Source organism: Rhincodon typus, chromosome 46 (genome assembly GCF_021869965.1).
Source record: "Rhincodon typus isolate 14 chromosome 46, sRhiTyp1.1, whole genome shotgun sequence".
Classification (NCBI taxonomy): domain Eukaryota; kingdom Metazoa; phylum Chordata; class Chondrichthyes; order Orectolobiformes; family Rhincodontidae; genus Rhincodon; species Rhincodon typus.
This window is the reverse complement of record NC_063377.1, coordinates 6052255-6062586: the sequence shown is the minus strand read 5'-3', so window position 1 is coordinate 6062586 and position 10332 is coordinate 6052255. Positions and strand designations below refer to the sequence as shown.

At 44.6% G+C, this 10332-nt stretch overlaps 1 protein-coding gene across 1 annotated transcript in view; it reads left to right on the top strand.

Moving 5' to 3' along the window:
• lrrc71 (leucine rich repeat containing 71) overlaps positions 1–7983 on the top strand; it is a 27691-nt gene extending 19708 nt beyond the window's left edge. The window contains exon 8 of the mRNA XM_048620285.1: positions 7934–7983. Within this exon, the coding sequence (XP_048476242.1) occupies positions 7934–7983 (50 nt within the window). The remainder of the gene's footprint in view (positions 1–7933) is intronic.
• The last annotated feature ends 2349 nt before the right edge of the window (positions 7984–10332 follow it).

Genomic DNA, 10332 nt, shown 5'->3' with positions numbered 1-10332 from the left:
CCAGTGTGTGTGTGTTATATATACAGGATACAGCCCAGTGTGTGTGTTATATATACAGGATACAGCCCAGTATGTGTGTTATATATACAGGTTACAGCCCAGTATGTGTGTTATGAATACAGGATACAGCCCAGTGTGTGTGTTATATATACAGGATACAGCCCAGTATGTGTGTTATGAATACAGGATACAGTACCATATGATGTGGTTGCAAATGCAGGCCATTCAACCCATTGTGTCCTCTCTGCCACTGAATGAGATCATGGCTGTTCTGATCATTTTCAACTCCACTTTTCTGCTTTTTCGCCATTACTTTTCTGATTAAAAATCTGTCCGCCTCAGCCTTGAATGTACTGAATAATCCAACCTGAACTGCCTTCTGCTGTAAAGAATTCCACAGATTCACTCCCCTCGGAGAGAGGAGAAACTCCTCCTCACCTCTGTCTTCAATGAGCTACCTTTTATTCTGAGATAATGACCCTCTGGTCCTAGACTCTCCCACATGGAGAAACAATATGTCCACATCTCTCTTGTCAATTCCCACTTAAGAATCTTGTATGCTTCAATGAGCTGCCTCTCACTCTTCTAAACTCCACCGAGTAAGGGCCTAACCTACCCAACCTCTCCCCTATACAGAACAGTCCCTCCATAGCCAGGATCAGTTCTGTGAACCTTCTCTAGACTGCCTCCAATGCCATACTATCTTTCCTTAGATAAGGAGCCTAGACCAGTTCACAAAATTCCAGCTGTGGTCTGACTAGTGCCTTGTATAGTTTCAACAAATCCTCCCTATTTTTAACTCCATTCCCTTTGAAGTAAAGGCCAATATTCCATTACCCACTGAACATAGCTGTTTATGACTCATGGATAAGGATTCCCAAATCCCTCCGGGCTGGAGCTATTTAATAACATAATTTTATAAAATGTTATTTACCTGGACAGTATCCTGCATTTCTAATATAGTCAGGAACACTCATGGGAGAATCCCTACAGTGTGGAAGCAGGCCAGTTGGCCCATTGACTACACACTGACCCAGCCCCCTACTCTATAACCCTGCATTTCCCATGGCTAATCCACCTGGCCTGCACATCACCGGGCAATTTAGCACAGTCAATCCACCTAACCTGCACATCTTTGGACTGTGGGAGGAAACCCACACATACAGGGGAGAATATGCAAACTCCACACAGACAGTCGCCCAAGGGTGGAATTGAACCCAGGTCCCTGGTGCTGTGAGGTGGTAGTGCTAACCACTGAGCCACTGTGCCCCCTCCTACTGAGCCACTGTGCTAACACGTATTTAAGGAGGATGTGAATCAGAATGGATGGAATGTCTTGGCATTGCAATGATGTGTTACCATGTGATGTCTAGGAGCTAGAAAGTCAAAAGGTCGAAAGAACTGGGCATTATTCAACATGGTGCTCAGTTACGAGTGGTGTACCACAAGGATCTGTTCTGGGTCCTCTTCTATTTGTGATTTTTGTAAATGATTTGGATGAAGGAGTGGAAGGGTGGATTAATAAATTTGTGGACGATACGAAGGTGGGTCGCGTTGTGGACAGTGTGGAGGGCTCTTCTAGGTTACAAAGGGACATTGATAGGATGCAGAGCTGGGCTGAGAAGTGGCAGATGGAGTTTAATCCTGAAAAGTGTGAGGTGATTCAGTTTGGAAGGACAAACTTGAAAGCAGAATACAGGGTTAACGGAAAGATTCTTGGCAGTGTGGAGGGTTGTGGACAGTGCGGAGGGCTCTTCTAGGTTACAAAGGGACATTGATAGGATGCAGAGCTGGGCTGAGAAGTGGCTGATGGAGTTTAATCCTGAAAAGTGTGAGGTGATTCATTTTGGAAGGACAAACTTGAAAGCAGAATACAGGGTTAACGGAAAGATTCTTGGCAGTGTGGAGGAGCAGAGGGATCTCGGGGTTCATGTTCACAGTTGCCTGAAAGCTGCCACCCAGGTGGATAGAGTTGTTAAGAAGGCGTATGATGTGTTAGCTTTCATTAATAGAGGGATTGAGTTCAAAAGCCGTGAAGTTATGCTCCAGCTATACAAAAGCCTGGTTCGGCCACATCTGGAGTATTGTGTCCAGTTCTGGTCGCCTTATTACAGGAAAGATGTGGAAGCGTTGGAAAAGGTGCAGAGGAGATTTACCAGGATGTTGCCTGGAATGGAGGGAAGGTCTTACGAGGAAGGGTTGGGAGAGCTAGGGCTTTTCTCTTTAGAACGATGAAGGATGAGAGGTGACTTGATAGAGGTGTACAAAATGATCAGAGGTATAGATAGAGTAGACAGCCAGAGACTTTTTCCTAGGGTGGAGGTAGCTTTTACGAGGGGACATAGTTTTAAAGTGAAAGGAGGTAGATATCGGGGAGTTGTCAGAGGTAGGTTCTTTACTCAGAGAGTGGTAGGGGCATGGAATGCATTGCCGGAGAGGGTAGTGGAGTCGGCCTCATTAGGGGCATTTAAGCGGCTATTAGATAGGCATATGGATGATAGTATAAGGTAGCGGTGGAGGTTAGATAGACTTTAGGTTTCGGGTAAAAGTTCGGCACAACATTGTGGGCCGAAGGGCCTGTATTGTGCTGTACTGTTCTATGTTCTATATTAACTGTTGTTTACAGGAATATAAACAGAAGTTGCTGGAAAAACTCAGAGGTCTGCCAGCATCTGTGAAGAGAAAATCAGAGCTAACATTTCGGGTCTGGTGACCCTTCCTCAAATCTGATGGTAGCCGGGAAAATGTCAGTCTATATGCAGAAAATAGGGAGGGGGATGGGGGAGGGAGTAAACGATAGGATACAGCATAAAGAGAGAGAACAGTTGGACAGGCAAAGGAGTTGATAACGATCAGGCTGGGAGGATGAATAGTGACTAACAATTGGTAGTGTGTAATGGCAGGCTATGTGATAACAAGGTGTAGGGGGCTAGGACATTGGAGAGTTTAGGCCTTAAAATTATGAACTCAATATTGAGCCCGGAGGGCTGCAGGGTGCTGTTCTTCCAGCTTACATTGAGTTTCACTGGAGCACTACAGCAAGCCAGAGACAGAGATGTTGGCCATGGAACAGGGTGGTGCATTAAAGTAACTGGAAGCTCAGGGTCTACCTAGATGTTCTGCAAAGCGGTCACCCAGTCTACGTTTCGTTTCCCCAATGTAGACGAGGCGACATTGTGAGCAGCGAATGCAGTAGACTAGATTGTGGGATGTGCAGGTGAAGTGTTGCTTCACCTGGAAGGTATGTTTGGGGGGAGGGCTGGATGAACACAGCAGGCCAAGCAGCATCCCTTGGATAGTGGGGAGGGAGGAGGTAAATGGCCAGGTGTTGCACCTTCACCGGTTACAGGGGAAGGTGCCATAGGGCTGTGGGGGGAGTGAAGGAAGAGTGGGACTAGAGTGTCCCGGAGGGAACGGTCCCTGCGGAAGACGGACAGGGAGGGGAGGGGAGGGGAATATGTATCTGGTGGTGGCATCTTTCTGGAGGTGACGGAAATGGCGTCTGATGATCTTCTGGATGTGGATGCTGGTGGGATGGTAGGTGAGGATAAGGGGAACCCTATCACTGTTGCGGGAGGGAAGAGAAGGGGTGAGGGCGGAAGTGCAGGAGATGGGTTGGACCTGGTTGAGGGTCCTGTCGACAACGGACCTGGGCAAACCTTGGTTGAGGAAGAAGGTGAATATTTTGGAAGCTCCCTTGTCGAAGTTGGCCTCATCTGAACATATACGACGGAGGTGGAGGAACTGGGAGAATGGGATGGAGTCTTTACAGGAAGTGGGGTGTGAAGATCCATAGTCCAGGTAGCTGTGGGAGTCAGTGGGTTTATAATGGATATTAGTGGCCAGTCTATCCCCAGAAATGGAAACAGTGATGTCGAGGAAGGGAAGGGAGGAGTCAGAGATAGACCAGGTAAAAGTGAGGGCAGGGTGAAAATTGGAGGCGAAATTGATGAAGTTTTCCAAGAGAGGGAAGCAGCACCGATGATATCATCGATGTTCATTCATAGATTCACAGAATCCCTACAGTGTGGAAACAGGCCCTTCGGTCCAACAAGTCCACACCGACACAAAAAGCATCCCACCCAGACCGATCCCCCTAATCTACACATCCCTGAACACTACAGGCAATTTAGCATGGCCAATCCACCCTAACCTGCACATCTTTGGACTGTGGGAGGAAACCCACGCAGACACGGGGAGAATGTGTAAACTCCACATAGACAGTTGCCTGAGGGTGGAATTGAACCCAGGTCCCTGGCGCTGTGAGGCAGCAGTGGTAACCACTGAGCCACCGTGCCTCTGAGCAACGTATCGGAAAAAGAGCTGTGGGGGGTAGCGCGGAATAGGACTGGAACAAGGAATGTCCCAAGTACCTCATGAAGAGACAGACATAACTGGGGCCCATGCGGGTACCCATGGCCACCCCTCTTACCTGAAGAAAATGAGAGGAGTTAAAAGAGAAGTTGTTGAGGGTGAGGATGAGCAGAGGAGGATGGTGGTGGGTGGGGACAGTTCAGGTCTTTGCTCCAGGAAGAAGCGGAGAGCCCTAAGACCTGCCTGGTGGGGAATGGACGTGTAAAAGGATTGCATGTCCGTGGTTTTGAAACCGGCGTAAGGTGACAGAGGCTGTTTACAATAGGCCAAGAGACTATGGGAAATAAGCTTTCACAAGAGAGATAAGGGATTGCTTTATGACCTGTAGTTGCTCGATTAATAAATTTTGCAAGGCGCTCAGCACTGATGGTTGGCTAAGTAGAGCATCTGGACTTCTGGTTTGTGTTTTGCCATGAACTCGAGAGTCATATGGTTGTGAAGAGCCATCGAGGAAGCAATGCTATCTCTCTCTCTCTGTGAGTGACAACATAACCCTTAAAAAAAACCAATTGGACAAATATCCCACTGAAATATTTCCCCAGTTTCAGAGAAATCAATATCTCCGATTTCCTCATCAACTCAGAAAGACAAACCGCGCGCTCAGTTGAGAGACCGGAGTCTTAACTGACCTGCTCCTGAACTGAAGGGTCAGCCCTCTCTCATCACTCTGTGATAGAAATGACTTGGATGGAGGAAACTAAATCCAACATTGTCAAATTTACTGACAATCCAACACTGGGAGGGATTGAGAATTGTGAGGAGGATGCATGGAGGTTTCAAGGTGATTCAGACAAGTTAACGTGGCTAAAAGTGAAGTTGTACACTTTGGTGTGAGAAACAGAAAGGAAGAATATTATTTAAATAGTGATATATTGGGAAGTGTGCATGTTTAAAGGGATCTTGGTGTCCTTGTACACCAGTCAATGGAAATAGACAAACAGATGCAGCAAGCAAGTAGGAAGGCAAATGGCACGTTGGCCTTCATTGTAAGAGGGTTTGAGTATAGAATTATTGAATTCCTACAGTGCAGAAAGAGGCCATTTGGCCCATCAAATCTTGCACACGAACCACGCTCTGTGTAAAAAAAGTTGCCCCTCATGTCCTTTATAAATCTTTCTCCTCTCACCTTAAAAATGTGCCCCTTAGTTTTGAACTCCCACACCCCAGGGAACAGCCCCTTGTCATTCACCTTATCTATGCACCTCCTGATTTTATAAACCTCTGTAAGGTCACACCTCAACCTCCTATGCTCAAGTCCCAGTCCTTCCAGTCTATTTTTATATCTCAAAATTTCCATTCCCACCAACCTTCTGGTAAATCTTTTCTGAACTCTCTCCAGTTTAATAACATCTTTCCTATAGCGCTAAAATTGTTAATCGAGCAGTTAAAGGTCATAAAGCTCAGAAGAGGCCTCAGCGACGTCCTGCACAAACTCAACATGATGTCCCCAACTCCTATACTCAAAGGTCTGAGCAATGAAGGCAAGCATGCTAAACATCTTCTTAACCCCCCTGTTTACCTATGATGGAAATTTCAATGAATTATGTCCCTGAACCCCGAGGTCTCTCTGTTCTACCGCACTACCGAAGGCCCTACCATTAATTGTATATGTCCTGCCCTTGTTTGTTTTACCAAAATGCAATACCTCACATTTATCCAAATTAAACTCCATCTGCCACTCCTCAGCCCATTGGCCCAATGATCAAATCTCTTTGTAATCTTAGACAACCCTCTTCACTGTCCACTTTACCACCAATTTTGATGTCATTCACAAACTCACTAACCATGCCTCCTGTATTCTCATTCAAATCATTTATATAAAAGCAGACCCAGCACCAATCCCTGGTCACAGGCCTCACGGTGTGAAGACAAGGTTACAAACTATTCTGAACTTTTTATTTCTTCATTTTTCTAATTTATTCATACAATCTGTAATGCTGGATATTTTATTTCTTTTATTTTGCCAAACTTTTTTGTAACAATCTGCACCTTTGTACCTACGATGGCACCATTAAGTGGCGACTTGCAAACTTTTCACTGTCTTCATGTGAGTACATATGTCAATAAAGCTCATTCTAAGGCTAATTCTAACAAAGACAATTTTTTGAAATAACTGGGAGTTGAGGGCGATGAGGAGCTGGAGTTGAGGCTTGAGGCAAATCAGGCATGAAATGGCGGAGCAACTGGAGAGGCCACATGGCCTACTTCTGCTGCTATTTCTCAAGTCTTAATGTACCAGTAAACAGCGATATTTGCTAAATCACTGAATTACCCACTCTCGTGGCACACTCCTCAAAATGAGGGAGCTATCACAAAGTAGAATTACAGCATTAAATTCAATGAAATTAAGATGAGCAAGAATTTCACAAACAGCCAGTTTGAGAGGGAGGGTGAAGCAACATCCTTATATATTACAAATTGGGAACATGCTTTGGAAAAGATAGCAATCTTCCCAACAGCAGCCCAATGAGTTGTGTGGCTTTTAAAGACTTTGCTGTGTAGCTGCCACATTGAGATTATTGTACAGATTAACACAGTTCGTACTAATGTTAAAGTAATGTATGAGCCCTCTACAGGGCTGTCAGCAATAGTCTTTAATAATGGGAGCATTTGGCGATGACTGCACAATGTTCAGCATCATTTGTGAGTCCTCAGTTATTGAAACAGTCCGTGTTTGATTGCAGCAAGACCGGACAGTATGCAGGCTGAGAAGTGACCAGTAACATTCACGCCCCACAGGTGTTGGACCATGAACATCTCCAAAAAGAGAGAATCTAACCGTTGGACTTCAACATTCAATGGCGTTACCATCATTGAAAGGCCACTATCGACATCCTGGGGGTTACCCTTGACCAGCATTTTGGGTACTGTTGCTAGAAGAGCAGGTCAGGGGCCAGGAATACTGCAGTGAGTAACTGGCAGAAGTTTGACACTCTTATGACTATTTTACCTTTGCTTATTTTTCAAATAAATCTATTGGAGGTGTAGCTATGGTGGTGGAATTAGGTACAAATTTTCAATAGACGCCACACATTCCCAAAGGTCTCATCATTCAGTTGTAGGAAGAAGGAATTCTACCCGAGCCTTGGCCTTCACTATTCTTGGCCACACCTGTCCTTGCCCTACAATGTGGAAGTTCTTTCCTTAAACTCACCTTTTTCAACATTGGTTACTGAGCCAGCTAACTGTAAATGTTTGAGGAAGGCTTCCAACTGTGTTTTACGTTCTGCCCGGTTGTTATTATACATTAATGTACGTGCTCAGTAAACCACATAATTATGTACACTTGTTACAATTTGGCTCCTGAGTCTTTGGAAAGTTAGCAGGAGCATTTTGAAATCCAAATGGTATGCCTTGACATCGACGTAGCCTGTTTGAGATACCTGAAGCTGACATCTCTTTAGCCCTTGATGTCAATAGTACTTGCCAACAGCACTTCAATAAATCCAACTTAGCAAGGAACAAGGCACTGCCAACCCCGTCGATACAGTTGTCTAATCAAGGACTTGGGTGCACATCTATTTTTGTAACTGCATTTACTTTTCCCTAACCTGTGCAGATTCATCGGGCTTAGGATTTGTTACCATGGGAGAGTTCCGACTGCTGTAGCTAGGTTCAATCAAGTGATTTTTTTTACATGTATCCAGTCGCTGTCTTCACCTGAGTGTGTTGTTCTGTCCTTAAACAGTAAGATCCTTTATTGGCACTGATTCAGCCATATCCACATCATGTCGAGCCAAGGTTAGATGGTGAAACTCTATCGTTGTCCTTGGGTTCCATTGATAACCTCAATAAAGATTCTCATTCTCCTTCCTCTAAGTGTGAGAATATGGTGTCTTATTTGTCCCAATGTATTGCTATAGGAGGCACAGTTTGTGAATTATCTACATCTCCTTCAACCTCACTCTCACTCTCACGTTGGGCTTAAATGCAGACAGCTTATGTACCTGAGGTATATAAGATACTAAAGGGGATTGACAGTGTGGACGTGGAGCAGATGTTTCCTTTTGTGGGGCAGTCTAGAATGAGAGGTTGTAGATTTAGGATGAGGGGTGACAGATTTAAAACCGAGGGGAGGAGGAATTACTTCTCCCAAAGGGTTGTGAATCTGTAGAATTCACTCCCCCAGAGTGCGGTGGATGCCGGGACACTAAATAATTTTATTGTAATTTAAATTTTATTTAATAATTTAACTATATATTAATTATTTACATTTATTGCGATCGTTTAAATTTAAGATATACTTCTGTCAGTAATAGATTCAAGGGTTTTGGAGGTTGGGCAGGAAAGTGGAGTTGTGGTCAGGATGAGATCAGCAATGGTCGTACTAAATGGTAGAGCAGATTCGAGGGGCCGAATGGCCTGCACTGCTCCCAGTTTGTGAACTCCTCCAATACCTTTAGCACTTGGCACAGCTGCTCCTTCCTATCTTCTTGTCTGCAATGACACTGTTTTGACATGTTAGTGTGACAATCGACTCACCTTCCTGCAATCTACAGTCTTTATCAGATCTCATTCACATTACCCAACCCTCTTAATGACTGTACTGATCACGGAACCTTGCTTTCAGAGGTTTACCACAAACTTGGCAATAGTACATTCATTTCCCTCGTCCAAGTCATTCATATAGATTGTAAATAATTGTGGCCCCAGCACTGATCCTCATGGTGTCCCACTAGTTACAGGTTACCATCCTGAAAATGCCCCCCTTTATCCCAACCTTCTGTCTTCTATTAGTCAGTCAATCCTCCAACCCTCATTACGTGCCACCTCCAACACCATGGGCACTTCTTAATTAGCCTAATGTGTGCTACCCTATCAAACACCTTCGGAAGATCCGGATATATTACAGCCACTGCTTCCCCTTTATCCTGCTTTTACCTAGAATCATACAATCCCTACAGGCCATTCAGCCCATTGAGTCCACAGCAGCCCTCTGAAGAACATTCCACCCAGACCCACCCCATACCCTGTCTCTCTAACCCTGCATTGCCCATGGCTAACCCACCTAGCCTGCACATCCCTGGGCACTTTGGGGCAATTTAGCACAGCCAATTCATCCTAACCTGCACAGCTTTGGACTGTGGGAGGAAACTGGAGCACCCGGAGGTGCCCCACGCAGATTGTAATGCCATTGAACGTTAAGGACCAATGGTTAGATTCTCTCTTTTTTGGAGATGGTCATTGTACAACACTTGTATGGTAAGAATGTTACTTATCACCCATCAGGCTGGATACCGTCCAGGTCTTGCTGGAATTGAATACAACGGCTTCAATATCTGTGGAGTCATGAATGGTGCTGAACATTGTGCAATTATCAGCGAACATCCTCACTTCTGACCTTCCAATGGGGAGAAAGGTCATTGATGAAGTAGCTAAACATGAATGAGCCAAGAACACTACCCTGATGAGTGCAGAGATGTCCCGGAGCTGAGATGACTGTACTCCACCAACCACAACCAGCTTCCATTGTTCATGGTACGACTTTATATGGCAATTGATGCCGTGGTCATAGAATTCAAAGATGACAACTTGAGCAAAGAGAAGCCAGTAGGGTACTGTTCTAAGCCCTCAATTCACTGCTCTGTAGTGGCTAATGAAACCACGGGATTGTTATTAGCTCTTAAACATTTTGAAGGTTATGTCTGACAGAAACAGCCATAAAGAAATATTAATGTACATTGGCCATGATCCTTCAGCTTTTGTGAAATAATTCAAAATTTGAGATTCTTTCGATGGAGTTTGTTAATTAAACCTTACAATATAAGAACTGAGCATTTCAATGGAAAGGATAATATAACTGGAGGTGCATTATGCAGAAGTGAAAAAGCTGAAACAGCTTACAGATTAAAAGGTGGCAAGAAATTGTATAAATCCTGTGTACGTGCGAATGAGAATGAATGAAGTGAACATTTTCCTGTTTGTCGTATATGTGACGTGTTTACATACACACACACA